The sequence below is a fragment of the Vipera berus genome (genome assembly GCF_964194415.1).
Source record: "Vipera berus genome assembly, chromosome: W".
Taxonomy (NCBI): Eukaryota; Metazoa; Chordata; class Lepidosauria; order Squamata; family Viperidae; genus Vipera; species Vipera berus.
In genome coordinates this window covers 74,526,861-74,547,347 of record NC_138210.1, presented here as the reverse complement: position 1 = coordinate 74,547,347, position 20,487 = coordinate 74,526,861, and the positions used below count along the sequence as shown (strand labels likewise).

The window sequence follows — 20,487 nt, the reverse complement described above, 5'->3', positions numbered from 1 at the left end:
CTTTTAAAAAGGGTCTTTCCAGGCCTGCCCCCCCCTTTTAGAGAGTGTTCCCCCTCCCCAAATGAATTATCTAGTGAGTAAGCATGAAAATAAGGACTTGGGGGTGGGGGGGCAGGTTGCAATGCTATTCTCACTAGGGGTCATCTCAACTTTGGCCATTTTAAGATGGGCGGACTTCAACTCCCAGAATTCCCCAGCCAGCCATGCTTTAAGACGGGTGGACCTCAGCTCCCAGAATTCCCCAGCCAGCTTGCTTTAAAATGGATGGCTTTCAACTCCCAGAATTCCCCAGCCAGCCATGATCACTTAAAGCTGAAACTTTTCAAGCCCTATTGAGCAGGATACAGGTAGTCCTCGACTTACGACCACAATTGAGTTTGGTTGCTAAGCAAATTTCACCCCCATTTTACAGCATTTCTAGTCAAGTGAATCGCTGCGGTGGTTAAATCAGTCACAGGGCTGTTAAGTGAATACAGCTCCCCCGTTGACTTTGCTTGTTAGAAGGTCGCAAAAGGGGATCACGCGACGGTCATAAGTATGAACCAGGGGTGGGAGGCACGGTTTCCTCAGGCATGTATATTGGACCCTCTGAACAAGATTTCGGGACGAAAATGTGAATTTCCCCTTCATCGTAGATAGAGCCATTCAATATGGATGTTTAGAATTTAAAATTAAATTTGTTCGAAGGTAGAGTGTATTCAAATTTAAAATATAAGACAATTAACATTTATTAGAACTTATTATTTAGAATTTATTGAAATTTAGAATTTGTGAGTCTTCGGAGAAGGGCGGGATATAAATGGAATTAAAATAAATAATAAATAAATATGTCTTCTCAGGACCCCATGATAAACCCAGATTTTTATATGTTCCCAATTAGTATTTCTTCTTTTTTCTCTAAATTTGAAATTTTTTTCTATATTTGGCTTTTCTTTTTAATTCTGAGGTATTATTTCCTGTTAGTTTGAAGGGTGGGGGGGGTGAATGAACTCTGGACTGCAAATCTCCAGTTGTCCACTAGGGGGCAGCAAAGATTCCACTATCTTGTTCTTTGACGCCCTCTTATGGTAGGCCTAGTTTTGCTTTTTTTTCCCCCATACATATTATCCAATTAGATGAATCGCAGGCCATGATTGACAGGCTGGTTCCCGCCTCCCCTCGACTCCTGCATCTCGTTGCCGCCTCAAGGTTGTACTGTAGAATGATTGACAATCGACGTAGCTTTCCCCGCCCTTTCTTCCCCACCAACCGCCGCTCATTCTTTTTTTTTCCCCATCCGCCCCGCCCTTCGTGATTTGCGCGCGAACTATTGTTCCTCCCTGCCACGCCCTCAACTGCTTCTCTCAGACTCGTCCGCCTGTCACTCATCAGAAACTATCCCCGCCCACCGCTCGCGGCAAAGCCGTTCCTTATAACAGGCCCGAGGCTCCGCCCTCCGCAGCAACGGTTGCCACGCGAAGCTCCTCCCCCGAAGCCTGTACGGTTGATCTGTTGCCCTAGAAACGTTGATGAGAGGGCGGAGTCCTGGGAGAGACCAAGCTGCTTTGGAGGGGGGACAGGTGCGAAGTTGGGACGGGTTGAAAGAGGAAGCGGGGGGGGTGCGCACTTGGAAGAAGGGGCGAGGGGGGGCAGGAGGTGGTGGGGAGGGGGCTCAAGCAGGGAGGGGGCGAGCAGAGGCTTCTGGGAAGCCCTAAGGACAGGTAGAGTAGTGGTGAGAGCTGCCTTCGCCAACCTGGCGCCCACCAGAGATGCTGGGACTTCAGCTCCCACAATGCCCTGCAATGCTGCTTTGCTGCAGGGATTGCTGGGAAATGCAGTCCCAGGGCACCAACAAGGGGGTCCCTTTCCTTGCATGCTGTGTGGGTCATGGAGGAGATGGGGCCAAGCGTCTGAGGACAGAGGATGATGGGTGGGGGGGGAACCCGTGGGGGGAACCATGGCAGATGAGTGAGGGAAGAAGGAGGTGGGGGTCCCTCCCTTCCCCACAATTAGTTGTGAATTCAACAGGTGTGTACATGGTGGGGCTGGCTTTGCACACCAACTAAGTTGAAATATGGTTTGTCTTGGATGGGACTGCCCTTTAAGGCAGCGTTTTTCAACCTTGGCCTCTTTAAGACGGGTGGACTTCAACTCCCAGAATTCCTCAGCCAGCAATGCTGGCTGGGGAATTCTGGGAGTTGAAGTCCACCCGTCTTAAAGGGGCCACGATTGAAAAACCCTGCATTAGGGTTTGCCAACCATCAGTATGAACATAGATCGGGGTCTTCAAACTTGGCCCTTTCATGACTGGTGGACTTCAACTCCCAGAGTTCCTCAGCCAGTTACGCTGGCTGAGGAATTCTGGGAATTGAAGTCCACCAGTCATCAAAGGGCCAAGTTTGAAGACACCTGACTTAGATGAAGGAATCACTTCTTTAGTCAACCATGATTAAAGAAATGGTGGCTTCATCTAGAGTGAGAAGCCCTGCCGGGCACAGATTTTGGGTGATTCGAACCCAAGTCCCGGTTGGGTCCAGATCATACTGGAGGCCTAAGCCAATGCTGTCGAAGAAAAAAGGAAAGCCTCATTTTATTGTTTATTATTCCTTCAGTTTCAGGGCCAACCGTCTGACAACTGAGTTTACGACAGCACAAAAAAAATCATAATTTGGAATAAATTTTACAAATGATAAATAAGGTTTTTTTAAAAAAAAAACCCAACAACAACAGCATTTTAGACAGCCAAAGCGCAGAAAGTGGGGCTCCCGTTTGCTTTTGGCTACATTTACTAATTCCTGACCTCCATTGCAACACGGATGATGTCTTGCAGAGTCCCGCGCTGAAAGATGAGCGCCCGGCGACGTGGCACGGTTGGCGAGAAGAAAGGAAGACGCAGCACTGGACGCGCAATGTCAGTATCCGGAGAGAAGAGTGAAGTGCCCGGTCTGCTGCTCAGTGATGATGAATTTGCTGGTATTTGCACAATCTGACTTAATCTCCATCAGAATAGAGCCGGAAGGGACCTGGGAGGTCATCTAGTCCAACCCCATGCTCAAGCAAAAATCAGTAGACCACTTTAGACAAATATGTAATGTAATCAGAATAGAGCTGGAAGGGACCCTGGAGGTCATCTAGTCCCACCCCACCTGCTCAAGCAGGGGAAACCCTGTACCATTCCAGACAAATGCTTGTCCTGTCTTCTCTTGAAACACCTCCAGTGGTGGAGCACCCATAACTTCTGGTGGCCAGCTGTTCCACTGGTTAATTGTTCTCACTGTTAGGAAGTTTCTCCTTAGTTCTAGGTTGCTTCTCTCCTTGATGAGTTTCCATCCGTTGCTTCTTGTCCTGCCTTCAGGGGCTTTGGAGAATAGCTTGACTCCCTCTTCTTTGGGGCAGCCCCTGAGATACTGGAACACGGCTATCATGTCACCTCCTCGTCCTTCTCTTCATTAAACTTGTTGTTAGTTGCAAAGTCGTGTCCGACCCATCACAACCCCACAGACAATGTTCCTCCAGGCCTTCCTGTCCTCTGCCATCTTCTGGAATCCATTTAGGCTCACGCCTCCTGCTTCGGTGACTCCATCCAGCCACCTCATTCTCTGTCGTCCCCTTCTTCTCTTGCCCTCAATCTTTCCCAGCATGAGGCTCTTCTCCAGTGAGTCCTTCCTTCTCATTAGGTGGCCAAAGTATTTGAGTTTCAACTTCAGGATCTGGCCTTCTAAAGAGCAGTGAAGGTTGATCTCCTCTAGGACTGACCGGTTTGATCGCCTTGCAGTCCGAGGGACTCTCAGGAGTCTTCTCCAGCACCAGAGTTCAAAGGCCTCCATTCTTTGGCGCTCAGCCTTTCTTACGGTCCAACTTCGTTAAACTAGTAAAGGATAAAGGTAAAGGTTCCCCCGCAAGTGCGTGCTAGTCGTTTCCGACTCTAGGGGCCGGTGCTCATCCCTCATCTCCGTTTCAAAGCCGAAGAGCCAGCGCTTGTCCGAGGACGTCTCCGTGGTCATGTGGCCGGCATGACTAGACGCCAAAGGCGCACGGAACGCTGTGACCTTCCCACCGGAGTGGTCCCTGTTTTTCTACTTGCATGTTTACGTGCTTTCGAACTGCTAGGTTGGCAGAAGCTGGGATGAGTAACAGGCGCTCACTCTGTTACGCGGCACTCGGGATTCGACCCGCCAAACTGCCGACCTTCTGATCGACAAGCTCAGCGTCCTAACCCACTGAGCCACCGCGTCCCTTCGTTAAACTAGACATCCCCAATTCCAGCAACCGTTCCCTATATGTTTTAGCCTCCAGTTCCCTAATCCTCTTTGTTGCTCTTCTCTGCACTCTTTCTAGAGTCTCAACTTCTTTTTTAGATCGTGGTGACCAAAACTGGATGCCGTTAAAGTGGTATTAACACTCCACGTGATCTTGATTCTGTCCCTCTGTTAAGGCAGCCTAGAACTGTGTTGGCCTTTCTGGCAGCTGCAACACACGGCTGGCTCTTGTTTAAGTGATTGTCCACTAGGACTCCGGGATCCCTCTCGCAGGTCCCACCTATTCTGCACCTGCCCGTTTGGTTTTTCTTGCCTAAATGTAGAACCTTACTCTTTTTTTCACCACTGAGAAATTGTAGTCCTCGACCCGCACTTGTTCTGGATCGTTCGCTGGAGTGAGAAGGGACATTGAAAAAGCGAATTGCGGAGGATCCTCGCACTGAGCAGTCACTGCACGAATGGTCGTTAAGCCGAGGACTATCCGTGCTCTTTGGAGTAACACGGGACGGGGGTCTTTGCACGTGCCCCGGCCTTCGGGCCGCAGCCCCCTCACCTGGATCGGGACGTCTCTGGCAAACCGATGCAGCCGAGCCCGACAGATGCAGCTTCCTGCTTAATTAGCCACATCGTTTTGATGCCAGCCTTTGCGCCTTGAAAAAAAAAGCAAAATAAAATAAAATAAAGGAAACGGCATCTGTTGGAAATTAATGGGGTGATGTGGGTCAGTGTCGAAAGACAGACTCCCTCCTCCTCCCCCCCTCTTGGAGGGCTAGTATCGGTACAGGGAGGGGGTCTCTTCCTAGCGAGCCCCCTCCTCTTTATGTGTGTGTGTATGGGGGACATGTCTGCATCAGATTCATCTTACCTGCGTGTTTCCACAGTAACTGGCCAGGATTTGCAAAGATGCCCGTGTAGTGCCAGCTCTTACTACTGGCACCGCCGCTGACGAATCCCGAAGCTTGTTGCCATCTCTCTTTGCAACAGGTGGGGGAACCCACCTCGCCCCTCTGAATCGGGAACGGAGTCTTGTTGCACGCCGGGGAGCTGAAGCCACGGGAGGAGGGGGGGAGTTATAGCACAGCGACAAGTGCCAGATGCTTGATTATGGAAGAGAGGGCTGCACGGGCGAAAGAGCTGTGCTAGAGTCTCTGGTGATAATGCTGGGGTGGAGAGAGAGAGGAGGGAGAAAAAGAGAGAAGGAGGGAGAAAGAGAGAGGGAGAGAAGGAAGAAGAAAGAGAGGAGAAAGAAAGAAAGAAAGAAAGAGAAAGAAAGAAAGAAAGAAAGAAAGGGAGAAAAGAAAGAAAGAAAAAGAAAGAAAGAAAGAAAGAAAGAAAGAAAGAAAGAAAGAAAGAAAGAAAGAAAGAGGAGGGAAGGAGACAGAAAAGGAAGGAGGGAGAAAGGGAGGGAGAGAGAGAGGGAGAAAGAGGGAGAGAAGGAAGAAGAGAGGAGAAAGAGAAAAAAAAGAAAGAGAAAGAAAGAAAGAAAGAAAGAAAGAAAGAAAGAAAAAGAAAGAGAAAGAAAGAAAGAAAAGAGGGTGGGAGGGAAGGAGACAGCGAGAAGGAGGGAGAGAGGGAGGGAGAGAGAGAGGAGGGAGAAAGAGGGACAAGGAAGAAGAGAGGAGAAAGAAAAAGAGAAAAAGAAAGAAAGGGAGGGAGGGAGGGAAGGAGACAGAGAGGAGGGAGAAAGGAGGGAGAGAGAAAAAGGGAGGGAGAGAAGGAAGAAGAAGAGAAAGAAGGAAAGGGAGAGAGAGAAGGAGAGGAGGGAGAGGGAAAAAAGGGGGAAGGAAAGAAGGAAGAAGAGAGAAGAAAAAGAAAGAAAGAAAGAAGAGAGAGGGAGGGAAGGAGAGAGAAAAAGAGGAGGGAGAAAGGGAGGGAGAGAAGGAAGAAGAGAGAGAAGAAAGAAAAATTAAAGAAAGAAAGAAAAATTAAAGAAAGAAAAGGAGAGAGGAGAGAGAAAGAGAGAGAAAGACCTGCCAGCTGGTTAGCAGGCGGCATCACCTGCCACTAACACACCCCCCCCCGCTGCCCCCTCCCCAAACTGAGCCTCTTCCGCTCGAGCGCCCCATTAGCTTTGGTTCTGCTGCAGCAAGGAAACGGGCGCAGCGGTTTGCAAGGTGGCCAATTTCCACGTGCCCCCCCCAGGGAGAGTGAGGGGCTTAATCTTGGGGAGTGGGGGGGTAGAGGCTGCTTGTCTGGGCTCCCCACCCCTTCCTTTTTTGCAAGAGGAGGAAGGTTGGGATCCAGTGGGCAAAGGCGGGAAGATCTATCTAAAGGAGGATCTCGGCTGGAGATATATGACGATGCTCCGGGCGTCCGTGGTGTGCACAGATGCGCCTACTGCGATTCCTCGGTTTCTCACGCGAGGCCTTTTTTCAGGGCCGTGTGACTCCGAACGGTCACTAAATGAATTCTTGTAAGTTGAGGACTAGTTGCACTCTCAGGCGTGTTTTTGCGCAGAGCATGAGGATCCCCCCCCCTTTTTTTCTCTCTGATGCTCACCTCTGGCCTGGCTTCCCTACACACCACGTATAACAACCCCCTGCCCCCACCCCCACCCCCCGTCTGGAATGGTCTTGGGGATCTCCTGCTTGAGCAGGGGGTTGGACTAGAAGACCTCCGAGGTCCCTTCCAGCTCTGTTCTGATTCTGATTCTATTCTGTTCTGTTCTATTCTCTGTTCCAAATTCTGAATTTATTCAATTCAGTTCTATTCTAAGTCTGAATTCTGAATTTGTTCAGTTCTACTCTAATTCTGAATTTTTTTGTAATTCTGAATTCTATTCTATTCTATTCTATTCTATTCTATTCTATTCTATTCTATTCTATTCTATTCTATTCCTTATTTCATTATTCTATTCTATTCTATTCTATTCTATTCTATTCTATTCTATTCTATTCTATTCTATTCTATTCTATTCTATTCTATTCTATTCTATTCTATTCTATTCTATTCTATTCTATTCCATTCTATTCCATTCCATTCCATATTATTCTATTCTATTCTATTCCATTCTATTCTATGCTATTCTATTCTATTCTATTCCTTATTTTATTCTATTCTATTCTATTCCATTCTATTCTATGCTATTCTATTCTATTCTATTCCTTATTTTATTCTATTCTATTCTATTCTATTCTATTCTATTCTATTCTATTCTATTCTATTCTTATATTATTATCCTATTCTATTCTATTCTATTCTATTCTACCCTATTCCTTATTTTATTCTATTCTATTCTGTTCTGTTCTATTCTGTTCTATTCTATTCCTTTTCTCTATTCCTATTCTATTCCATTTGTCTATTTCTGTTCTGTTCTGTTCTGTTCTGTTCTATTCCTTTTCTCTATTCCTATTCTATTCCATTTGTCTATTTCTGTTCTGTTCTGTTCTATTCCTTTTCTCTATTCCTATTCTATTCCATTTGTCTATTTCTGTTCTGTTCTGTTCTATTCTGTTCTGTTCTATTCCTTTTCTCTATTCCTATTCTATTCCATTTGTCTATTTCTGTTCTGTTCTGTTCTGTTCTGTTCTATTCCTTTTCTCTATTCCTATTCTATTCCATTTGTCTATTTCTGTTCTGTTCTGTTCTATTCTGTTCTGTTCTATTCCTTTTCTCTATTCCTATTCTATTCCATTTGTCTATTTCTGTTCTGTTCTGTTCTGTTCTATTCCTTTTCTCTATTCCTATTCTATTCCATTTGTCTATTTCTGTTCTGTTCTGTTCTGTTCTATTCCTTTTCTCTATTCCTATTCTATTCCATTTGTCTATTTCTGTTCTGTTCTGTTCTGTTCTGTTCTATTCCTTTTCTCTATTCCTATTCTATTCCATTTCTCTATTTCTGTTCTGTTCTGCTCTGTTCTATTCTATTCCTTTTCTCTATTCCTATTCTATTCCATTTGTCTATTTCTGTTCTGTTCTGTTCTATTCCTTTTCTCTATTCCTATTCTATTCCATTTCTCTATTTCTGTTCTGTTCTGTTCTGTTCTGTTCTATTCTATTCCTTTTCTCTATTCCTTTTCTCCATTTGTCTAATTCTATTCTATTCTATTCTATTCTATTCTATTCTATTCTATTCTATTCTATTATTCTATTCTATTCTATTCTATTCTATTCTATTCTATTCTATTCTATTCTATTCCATATTTTCTATTCTATTCTATTATTCTATTCTATTCTATTCTATTCTATTCTATTCTATTCTACTAATCTATTCTATTCTATTCTATTCTATTCTATTCTATTCTATTCTATTCTATTCTATTCTATTCTATTCTATTCCATTCCATTCTATTCCATTCCATATTATTCTATTCTATTCTATTCTATTCTATTCCATTCCATTCCATTCCATTCCATTCCATTCCATTCCATTCCATTCTATTCTATTCTATTCTATTCTATTCTATTCTATTCTATTCTATTCTATTCTATTCTATTCTATTCTATTCTATTCTATTCCTTATTCTATTCCTTATTCTATTCTATTCTATTCTATTCTATTCTATTCTATTCTATTCTATTCTATTCTATTCTATTCTATTCTATTCTATTCTATTATTCTATTCCTTCACAAGCCAAGGGCACAAGGACACTGCCTGTCTTCCCAAGCCACCCCTGAGCTGCCAGCCTGGCAAGAGATGGGCCACACTTCCATCCAGCTTTTCCCCTCCAGGCACCAGGATCCTGGGTTCGAATCCTCAGCCTTTCCACCCAAGAGGAACTTTGGGAAGAGCTTTGTAAAGGAGGAGTAGGAGGAAGGCAGGGCCCCAAACCCAGCCCTACCCTTTCTGCTATCTCTGGGTCAACCCCCCCCCAAAACATCCTGACCAGTGTGCCAGTTGCAGAAGGATCCCCTCCCGGGCTTTCCTCGTCCCCCCCCCCATCCCATATGTGATGCCAGAGTCACGGTGGGAATTTAGCCCGACGTACTCCCGGAGTGCCAAGCGTCTCCACGGTGGGCTCACTCACCGACTCCCCAGCTTTGGCAGAAGATCTGGCAATCCCATCGTAGTGGGGGTCCTTGGGAGGGTGGGGGCTACCCTGCCAACCTCATTTCCAGGCCGGGTTTCTTCCCTGCTGCGCGAGGATCTGTAAGTTGGATATTATTATTATTATTTCTTTTCCCCTTGCCTGGAGTGCTAAAATGTCTTGGTGGTCTCTGTCTTACACACACACACACACACCATATTTCCACTCCTGCAGACCCTCCTCTGCTCTGGGTGCAGGATCTATTTGGGGAGGGTGCGGGAAACAAGGTCCTCCAAAACTGCCGCTTTCGATCAGCGTGAAAGCCTCGCAGCGTGACAAAATCTGACACGAAAAGAGCTTTTTACGGGGCAATGAAATTGTAATTTAGTCTGACAACGCCAAATGTTTTCCCGAGAAGAGCTGATCTCTCCGTCTCTCTCTGAATTCCGCGAGAATAAATGAAAGAAAGATAATTTCCCGGGGCCTTGATTTTGAAGAGCGGGTGGGGGGGACCGAGAGGGATTTTGCAGATCGCTTTTTATTTATTTACTTTGATCTATTTATTAGATTTTTTTATTTTTCTTCTCTCCAGCCTTTCCGCCTTTAGAACTAACTCAAGGCTAATCTCCCTCTTTCCTCCTCCTATTTTCCACGCAACAACAGCCCTGTGAGGTGGCTTGGGCTTAGGGAGAATGAGCAGACCAAAGTCAGCCAGCTGGCTTTCGGGCCTGAGGCGGGACTAGAATTCCCAGTCTCCTGGCGATTGGCCCAAAGTGACCCAGCTGACTTTCATGTCTAAGGCGGGACTAGAACTCACCGTCTCGTGGCGATTGGCCCAAAGTCACCCAGCTGACTTTCATGTCTAAGGCGGGACTAGAACTCACCGTCTCGTGGCGATTGGCCCAAAGTCACCCAGCTGACTTTCATATCTAAGGCGGGACTAGAACTCACCGTCTCCTGGCGATTGGCCCAAAGTCACCCAGCTGACTTTCATGTCTAAGGCGGGACTAGAACTCACCGTCTCGTGGCGATTGGCCCAAAGTCACCCACCTGACTTTTATGTCTAAGGCGGGACTAGAACTCACCGTCTCCTGGCGATTGGCCCAAAGTCACCCGGCCGGCTTTCATGTCTAAGGCGGGACTAGAACTCACCGTCTCCTGGCGATTGGCCCAAAGTCACCCGGCCAGGTTTTGTGGCTCAGGCGGAACTAGAACTCACCGTCTCCTGGTGATTGGCCCAAAGTCACCAAGCCGGCTTTCATATCTAAGGCAGGATTAGAACTCACCATCTCCTGGCGGCCCAAAGGTATCCAGCCAGTTTTCATACCTAAAGTGGGACTAGAACTCACCGTCTCCTGGCGATTGGCCCAAAGCCAGCCAGTTGGCTTTTAGGTCTAATGCAGGACTAGAACTCATGCCTAAGACGGAACCATCTTCTGCTGATTGGCTTAAAGTCACCCCAGTTGACTTTCATGGCTAAGGCAGAACTATAACTCACGGTCTCCTGCTTTCTAGCCTGGTGCTGTAACCACTAGGCCAAACTGGGGAGTGCATGGGATGTACCTTTGAGACCCCCTCCACCCTCTTCCTGCATCCAAGAAGCAACCCAGGCCCGGGGTGGGGGAAACTTGCAACTAGTAAAAGTTGCCAGGATCCCTTTTGGGGTGGGGGGAAAGTTGGCTTGTTTCTAAATTGGAGCCATAGTTCCCCCATGCTGGCTGAGGAATTCTGGGAGTTGAAGTTCACGAGTTATGAAGGGGGCCATAGTTCCCCCATGCCGGCTCAGGAATTCTGGGAGTTGAAGTCCATGAGTCATCAAATGGTCATAGTTCCCTCACGCTGGCTGAGGAATTCTGGGAGTTGAAGTTCACGAGTCATAAAAGGGTCATAGTTCCCTCACGCCAGCTGAGGAATTCTGGGAGTTGAAGTCCACAACTCATCAAAGGGTCATAGTTCCCTCACAGTGGCTGAGGAATTCTGGGAGTTGAAGTCCATGAGTCATAAAAGGGGCCATAGTTCCCCCATGCTGGCTCAGGAATTCTGGGAGATGAAGTCCACGAGTCACCAAGGGAGCCATAGTTCCCCCATGCTGGCTCAGGTATTCTGGGAGTTGAAGTCCACGAGTCATCAAGGGATCCATGGTTGTCCCATGCTGGCTCAGGAATTCTGGGAGTTGAAGTCCACGAGTCACGAAGGGGCCAAAGTTTCCCTCATGCTGGCTCAGGAATTCTGGGAGTTGAAGTCCACGAGTCATGAAGGGAGCCATAGTTCCCCCATGCTGGCTCAGGAATTCTGGGAGTTGAAGTCCATGAGTCATGAAGGGGCCATAGTTCCCCCATGCTGGCTCAGGAATTCTGGGAGTTGAAGTCCACGAGTCATGAAGGGAGCCATAGTTCCCCCATGCTGGCTCAGGAATTCTGGGAGTTGAAGTCCACGAGTCATGAAGGGGCCATAGTTCCCCCATGCTGGCTCAGGAATTCTGGGAGTTGAAGTCCACGAGTCATGAAGGGAGCCATAGTTCCCCCATGCTGGCTCAGGAATTCTGGGAGTTGAAGTCCACGAGTCATGAAGGGAGCCATAGTTCCCCCATGCTGGCTCAGGAATTCTGGGAGTTGAAGTCCACGAGTCATGAAGGGAGCCATAGTTCCCCCATGCTGGCTCAGGAATTCTGGGAGTTGAAGTCCACGAGTCATGAAGGGAGCCATACTTCCCCCATGCTGGCTCAGGAATTCTGGGAACCGAGGTTGCCTACCCCTGCCCTACCCCTTCCTCCCTGACCCCTCCCCCAAACAACAGCCCTGCGAGGTAGGCCAGCTGAAGAGGAAGGGAATCGGCGCCTGTTCCCTCCGTCCGGGGCCTGTACACCCCCCTGACCCCCACTTTTCTCTTCTCGCCCTCCCCTCAGTGGAAACCCCACCCCAGGTGCTCGAAGAGTCGGAAGAGAGCGTGGAGATGGTGGTCACTCCTTCCATCCTAATGGAGGTAGAGGTGGATTTGGTAAGTGGCCGTATTGCGGGGTGGGGGGTCTCTTTCTTGCCCGGGGGAGTGCCCACTGGGTCCCTCTGGGTCAGCTAATCCTCTAAAGAGTTCGCTTAGCGACGGTTTCCGGTTCCAACAGGGCTGAAAACAGTGACTGACTTTTTTTCACACTTAACAACCGTCGCGGCATTTCCCCCCCTCCCCCCCACGGTCAGAGCGACCAAAATTCATATGCCGGGCAACTGACTCGTATTGACGACGGTCCACGGGGTCCCGAGATGACATGATTTCCCCCCCCTTTTGCGACCGTCAGACAAGCAAAGCCCATGGGGGGCGGGGTGGGGAGCCGGATTCACTTAAGGACTGCGTGGCTCGCTTAACGTCTGCGGGCATTTCCCTTTACCGCCGCGGCAAGCAAGACAGGTCGTAAAACGAGGCGAAACTCTCGGACCCCCTTGTCTCACTTTGCAACGGATGTGGTGGGCTCAATCTGTTCCCTGCAGAACTTGGAGGGGTGGGGGGTGGGGGCGGGTGACCTTTTTTCTCACTCCGCTTCTCCACTTTGTGTACACACACACACACACACACACACACACCACTGGCCTGGTGCTACCCTGTCCTGAAGGAGTCTTTAACAAGAGACTGGACAGCCCCTTGTCTGAAATGAGTTAGGGTCTCCTCCCCCTTTGAGCAGGGGGTTGGACTAGAGGACCTCCGAGGTCCTTTCCGGGTCTGTTATCCTGTTATTCCTCCTCCTCCTCTTCCTCCTCCTCCTTTTTAAGAAAGGACTGGACCGCCATTTGTCTGAAACGGTCTAGTGCTTGAGCAGGGGGTTGGACTAGCTGATCTCTTAAGGTCCCTTCCATGTCTGTTATCCTGTTATTCCTCCTCCTCCTCCTCCTCTTTAAGAAGAGACTGGATAACCATTTGTCTGAAATGTCCTCGTCCTTCCTCCTTTTGGTTTAGACTAGAGTCTCCCGCTTGAGCAGGGGGTTGGACTAGATGACCTCCCAGGTCCCTTCCAACTCTTTTCTGATGTGACTGCTTGATCATCGGCATCCTGCTGCAATTTTGCCCAAGGGGGGAAGACCCTTCTCTAGAAGGCACAGGCTGTTCTCCCTCCCTGCCCCCTCCTTTCCCCCCCCCCCCCCGCACAAGACAAAACCCACAGAAGGCCAAGGGTGTGTGTGTGTGTTTGTGTGTGTGTGTTTCTGCTTGCAATCTTGCACACTTCCCTTGCACTGCACGCCCCAGCACATCTGGTTCTGCACTCCCAGGCCAGATGTTGCGCTAATGGGATCCCGACTGCCCGGGTGTTCTCGGAAAAGCTCTTAGGAATAAGGGTGGGTGGGGGCTTACTTGGAGGGGGGGGTGAGGGTGGAAGAAACCGGCTTGGGGAAAAAAATCCCACTTCTTTTTGTCTCGGCGGTCCCTATCCTGGCCCGACTTTTTCCGGCTTTTCCCTGGGCAAGCCAACTTCGCGGAAGTCCTCGACTTAACGACGGCGATTGAGGCCACGGTTATCGTTCGCCAAGCGGTGCCGCCCGTCAGCCGGATGACCGTGCGACCGTGACCGCTTTTGTGAGCAGCTTTTTTGAGGCGTTCGTTCAGCAGATCACTGGTCGTTAAGCGAACCCGTGGTCCAAAATGGTCATTTTTTATTATTATTATTTTTTTTTGGGGGGGGGGTTGGAAAACCAGGAAGTAAATGAAGGTTTCTGGCAAAAATCGCCATAAATGCCATTGCGGAGTGTGATGCCATATCGCATGACAAGTGTGTGTGTGGGGGGGGGCAACGCGACTGTTGGAATTTCAAACCTGGGTCATAAGTCCGGGTAGCCCTCGACTTACGACCGCAATTGACTCCCGAAATTTCTGTTGCTAAGTGAGTTTTGCCCCATTTTACGACCACTGTTAAGTGAATCATTGCAGTTGTTCAGTTAGTGACCCGGTCGTTAAGCGAATCCAGCCTCTCCCCCCCCCCCTTGACTTTGTTCATTGGAAAGTCGCAAAAGGTGGTCACGTGATCCCAGGACACTGCAACCGTCACAAATACGAGTCAGTTGCCGAGCCTCGGAATTTTGATCAAGTGACCCCAGGGGAATGCCACGACGGTCGTAAGTGTGAAAAAGGGTCATAGGTCACATTTTCAGTGCTGTTGCAACTTTGAACGGTCCCTAAACGAATCCTTGTGAGTCGAGGACTAGCTGTGTCCCCCACGTAGGAACTCTGGACCGTCACTAAACGAACCCTTGTGAGTCGAGGACTAGCTGTGTCCCCCAGGTAGGAACTCTGGACCGTCGCTAAACGAACCCTTGTGAGTTGAGGACTCTCTCTCGCCCGTCTGTGCAAAGACACAAGCTTCTCCAGTGCCCCTCTCTGTGGCGTCCCCTTGGCCACGTTGTGGGTTTCGCCCTCTTTGTGCAGAAGCCCTGCCTCCGAAACCGGATCTCCTTGTCCGGCCTGACCGAAGAGATGTGGACGGACGAACACCTGGCTGCCATGGACCAATTCCTGAAGGACGTCAGCCAAACCCTCTTGGTCTTCTATGTTGACGACTTCGCCGGCTTGAAAGTGGAGCCGGTCATGCCCCACCAGGTGGGCTTCTCCCTTTTGGGAAGGGTGGGGGGTGGGGGCAATAAAACCGGGGTGAAGTTTTCCTCGAGAACCCCCCCCACCCCCAAAAGAAACCAAGGGGCGCCCATCCAGGTTACTCCTGGGTCAAGCAGAAGCTTCCGCAAGGACTGTCAGGAGGCCCGTTTGGATGGTCTCTAGAGGTCTCCTCCTAGCGCAGCTTCTCCCAGCCTTATCGGCTTTTTAAGCTGCGTGGACTTCAACTCCCAGAATCCCCCAGGCAGCGTGGGGGAATGCTGGATGGGGAAAGCTGTAATTTCCGTTGCATATCAAACCAGGTGGATCCGTTGAGTTTATTGTTGGGTCAAGCAGGTGAGATAGATAGACAGATAGATAGATAGATAGATAGATAGATAGATAGATAGATAGATAGATAGATAGATAGATAGATAGATAGATGGATGGATGGATGGATGGATGGATGGATGGATGGATGGATGGATGGATGGATGGATGGATGGATGGATATAGACATTAGATAGATAGATAGATGATAGATAGATAGATAGATAGATAGATAGATAGATAGATAGATAGATAGATAGATAGATAGATAGATAGATAGATGGATGGATGGATGGATGGATGGATGGATGGATGGATGGATGGATAGATAAATAGAGATAGACATAGATAGATAGATAGATAGATAGATAGATAGATAGATAGATAGATAGATAGATGATAGATAGATAGATAGATAGATAGATAGATAGATAGATAGATAGATAGATAGATAGATAGATAGATAGACAGACAGACAGACAGATGATATTATAGATATAGATATATAGGTGGTCTCTAGGAGTTTCTCAGTCTTATCATCTTTAAGCTGGATGAACTTCAACTCCCAGAATCCCCCAGCCAGCGTGGGGGAATGCTGCATGAAAAAAGCTGTAATTTCCGTTGCATATCAAACCAGGTGGATCCGTTGAGTTTATTGTTGGCTGAGGCAGAGGCTTCCGTAAGGACTAGGAGGGACATGATAGCAGTATTCCAATATCTCAGGGGCTGCCCCAAAGAAGAGGGAGTCAAGCTATACTCCAAAGCGCCCGAAGGCAGGAGAAGACGCAACGGATGGAAACTCATCAAGGAGAGAAGCAACCTGGAATTAAGGAGAAACTTCCTGACAGTGAGGACAATTAACCAGTGGAACAACCTGCCTCCAGAGGTGGTGAATGCTCCATCACTGGAGGTTTTGAAGAAGAGACTGGACAACCATTTGTCTGAAATGGCATGAGGTTTCCTGCCTGAGTAAGGGGCTGGACTAAATGACCTCCCAGGTCCCTTCCAACTCTGTTGTTTTGTTAAATGGGTCCATCCGACTGTTGAGTCAAACAGAGACTTCCATAAAGACCATCAAAACAGAACAGACCAGAACTTCAACAGAATTGGAAGGGACCTGGGAGGTCTTCTAGTCCTGCTCAGGCCGGAGACCCCTACCCCATTTCAGACAAAGGGCTGTCCAGTCTCTTCTTAAAAGCCTCCAGTGATGGAACGCTCACAACTTTGGGAGGCACACATTGTTGGTCATGTTCTAGCACAGTGCTTTTCTCAACCTTACCCACTTTAAGCCAGGTGGACTTCAACTCCCAGAATTCCCCAGCCAGCACTTACCAGAATTCAGCATGGACAGGACCACAGCAAATGTGGCTAGATTATCTTTATTGCATTTTTTGATAACTTTTTAAATAGACAGCAGGTAGGCGGTTGACATAATATATCTTGACTTCAGCAAACTGGGGGGGGGGGGAAGGCTGGCTGATGAATTCTGGGAATTGAAGCCCATAAGCCTTAAAGTTGCTGGGTTTGAAGCCCTCCGCTCTAGAGCGAGGCTTCCCATCACAGGATAGTTTAAGGTGGGTGGACATCAACTCCCAGAATTCCCTGGCACAAATGCATTCCTTTTGATGCGTATACCCATCGATGTGCTTACTCTCTTATAATCCCTTCCTCTGCAATCTTTCTGCTATAGGAGGTAGGAGTGGGGGGGAAGGCATGGCTGGCTGGGGAATTCTGGGAGCTGAAGCTTGAGAAAATGCAAGGGTAGGCCTCCCTTTTTCACCCCAAAGTGATTTCGCGTTTCTCTCAACAGGAGCAGAAGCAGCTCGCTTACTTCATTCGCCAGGAGAAGGCGGAAATCACGGAGGAGAATTTCCACGAAGTGGTGCAATTCGGCTCCGTGCGCAAACCCTACATCAATTCCCTGATGCGCACGCTCAACGCGGTCTACTTGCCCCGCCTCTTCCGCAAAGGCTCCTGGCCCGAAAGCATCAAAAACGAATTTTTCTCCGAAATTTACCACTTCATGACCTCCCTGACAGGTAGGGATTCTGCAGTTCTTCCGATTGGATCACCTTCTGCTGACAACCTAGGTCAGGGGTAGGCAACCTTGCCTCTTTTTTGACTCGTGAACTTCAACTCCCAGAATTCCCCAGCCAGCCATGCCTTTTTTTCCCCCTCCTTCCTCCTAGAGTGGAAAGATTGCAGAGGAAGGGATTATAGGAGAGTAAGCACATCGATGGGTATACACATCAAAAGGAATGCATTAGTGCCAGGGAATTCTGGGAGTTGAAGTCCACGAGTCATAAAAGAGCCAAGGTTGCCTACCCCTGACCTCGTTGCTTTTTCCTGGACTGGGGTTGTCACAGGTCTCTCTGGCTGCTGATACAGGTAGTCCTCGACTTACGACCGCAGTGGAGCTCCAGATTTCTGTCGCTAAGCGAGACATTTGTTAAGTGAGCCTTGCCCCATGGCACGGCCTTTCTTTACCACCATTCTTAAATGAATCACTGCAGTTGGTAAGTTAGTAACATGGTTGTTAAGTCAATCTGGCTCCCCCCCTCCCCGTTGAAGGTCACAAAAGGGGATCACGTGACCCCTGGGGCACTGCGACCATCATAAATACAAGACAATTTTGATCACGTGACCGTAGGGATGCTGCGACCGTCGTTAAGTGTGAAAAACGGTCCCAAGTCACTTTTTTCAGCGCTGTTGCGATTTCAAACGGTCACTGAGTCCTTCGGGAAAGGGCGGTATATAAATTTAATAAAATAAAAATAAAATAAAAATAATTTAATAAACTAAATGAACTTGTCAGAGCGTGCACAGTCTTATTGCGCTGAGATAATCCAGGAGTAAACACAGTAAACAGTGGTTTTTATTAAATGGCGGTTTATCTTACACTATCTACTACAGAGATCCCCAACCTTTTGGGCACCAGGGACCGGTTCCGTGGAGAGAGGTTTTTCCGTGGACCGGAGGGTGCGTGGTTTTCTGTGCTGCCCGCATCTCGTGGATGGGGCTTTGCTTGTTTGTGCGGGCTGGTTGCTGGCATGCCACGGCTCGGTACTGGTCCACGGACCAGGGATTGGGACCCCTGATCTACAATAATAATAATAATAATAATAATAATAATAATAAAGTTGGAAGGGACCTTGGAGGTCATCTAATCCAACCCCCTGCTAAGGCAGGAAACCCTATACCGTTTCAGACAAATGGATATCCAGTCTCTTCTTTAAAAAAGCTTCCAGTGTTGGAGTATTCACAGCTTCTGGAGGCAAGGAGTTCCACTGGTTAATTGTTCTGACTGTCAGGAAGTTTCTCCTTAGTTCCAGGTTGCTTCTCTCCTTGACTCGTTTCCATCCGTTGCTTCTTGTCCTGCTTTCAGGCGCTTTGGAGAAGAGCTTGACTGCCTCTTCTTTGTGGCAGCCCCTGAGATATTGGAACTCTGCGATCGTGTCCCCCCTCACCCTTCCCTTCATTAAACTACACATACCCAATTCCAGCAACCGTTCCCTATATGTTTTAACCTCCAGCCCCCTAATCATCTTTGTTGCTCTTCTTTGTACCCTTTCTAGAGTCTCGACATCTTTTTTACATCGTGGTGACCAAAACTGGATGCAGTATTCCAGGTGTGGCCTTACCAAGGCATTGTAAAGTGGTATTAGTACTTCACTTGATCTTGATTCTATCCCTCTGTTAACGCAGCCTAGCACTGTGTTGGCTTTTTTGGCAGCTGCAGCACACTGCTGGCTCATATTGAAGTGATTGTCTATCACAATATCATACACCAGGAACAGTATACATACATGTGCTAATATAGCAGGATCCAACTAACCACAGTTATAGCAGGAAATGGAAGAGACAGAACACATCAGCACAGCCTTCCCTTTATTCAAGTCATAAAAGGCTCTTAAAGAGACTCAGACCCTGCTGAGTCATTCCCATCATTACATTACATCTTACATCTTACGTTACATAAGCTGGTTAGCTGTTAAATCAATACGTTGTAAGCCGAGGGCAGCCGAGACAACCTGTCTCCAAATGGTTGCCATGCTGGTAGTCCTCGGCTTAACGGCCTCAATTTAAGACCAGAATTGCTGTTGCTAAGCAAAGCAGTTCCAAATCGCACCCATTTTTTTTTTGGCTAGGATTGTTAAGTGAACCGCTGCTGTTGTTAAGTGCATGAGACGGTCGTTAAACGAATCTGGCTTCCCCCCCCGATTGACTTGGTTTGGTCATGTGATCCCAGGACGATGCAGATGTCATAAATACATGCCGGTTGCCTAATGAAACAAATGTCGATCGCATGACCTTGGGGAGGGTGCGATGGTCATAAGTGCGAGGACAAGCCAGGCAATGAAGTAAATCACGCCCAATTTTATGACCTCTCTCAACACTGGTTGTTAAGCGAATCACGGCAGTTATTAACCGGGCGCTTGCCAGCTGCCTGAATTTCGATCATGTGATCGTGGGGGGGGGATTTTTGCCACGACGGTCGTAAGCGCGAGTGGTGGTTTGTCTGTCACTGTTTCTGGTAGTTTCTGGTAGTTTCAGATAGTCATAACTCGAGGACCTACCTGTGGGCATTTCAGCCGAGGACCGAGAAATGAGAACCGGGGGGGTGTCCCGAGGAGCAGCCCCAAGGTCGCCCCTCCCTCCAAAGCCAACAAAAACCCTAATCCCCAGCCCTCTTTACCCGCAGATACCCGCTACAAGATAAAGGGCCGCACCGTCCTTTACATCCCGATTGAGTCGCACTCCATCAGCGCCGAGGTGGCCCTCAAGGACAAAGCTGTGATTCAACGCCTGGAAAGTGAGTAAGGGGTCTTGGGGGGGTCTGGGCTGGGCGAGTGGGGGGCGCTAAATGGGTCAGAGGAGGAGGAGGAGGCCTGGAGGCTAAAAACTACAAAGAACGGCTGCGGGATTTGGGTTTGGCCAGTCTAAAGAAAAGAAGAAACAGGGGAGACATGATAGCAGAGTTCCAGGATCTGAGGGGCTGCCATAAGTGGCCAGGATTGCTTGCTTGCTTGCTTTTGTCTTCCTTCCTTCCTTCCTTCCTTCCTTCCTTCCTTCCTTCCTTCCTTCCTTCCTTCCTTCCTTCCTTCCTTCCTTCCTTCCTTCCTTTTATCTTCTTTCCTCCCACTTAGCTTCCTTCCTCCCTTCCTCTAATCATCCTTCCTTCCTCTTAACTTCTTTCCTCTTGTCTTCCTTCCTTCCTTCCCTTTCTCATTTCCTTCCCTCCTTTCTTTCTCATTTTCTTCTTCCCTTTCTTCCTTCCCTCCTTCCTTCCTTCTCTTTCTCATTTACTTCTTCTCTTCCTGACCTCCGTTCTTTGTCCTTCCTTCCTTCCTTCCTTCCTTCCTTCCTTCCTTCCTTCCTTCCT

The 20,487-nt window shown here is 48.2% G+C and overlaps 1 protein-coding gene across 1 annotated transcript in view; it reads left to right on the top strand.

The window, feature by feature from the left end:
• Nucleotides 1-2,888: 2,888 nt before the first annotated feature.
• The window catches only part of LOC308676463 (dynein axonemal heavy chain 2-like), a gene marked incomplete at both ends in the record, with an annotated part of 124,685 nt that continues 107,086 nt past the window's right edge, over nucleotides 2,889-20,487 (top strand). Inside the window, 6 exons of the mRNA XM_081342277.1 lie at nucleotides 2,889-2,952; nucleotides 12,112-12,203; nucleotides 13,463-13,528; nucleotides 14,613-14,783; nucleotides 16,915-17,143; nucleotides 19,807-19,917. Of these exons, the coding sequence (XP_081198403.1) occupies nucleotides 2,889-2,952; nucleotides 12,112-12,203; nucleotides 13,463-13,528; nucleotides 14,613-14,783; nucleotides 16,915-17,143; nucleotides 19,807-19,917 (733 nt within the window). The remainder of the gene's footprint in view (nucleotides 2,953-12,111; nucleotides 12,204-13,462; nucleotides 13,529-14,612; nucleotides 14,784-16,914; nucleotides 17,144-19,806; nucleotides 19,918-20,487) is intronic.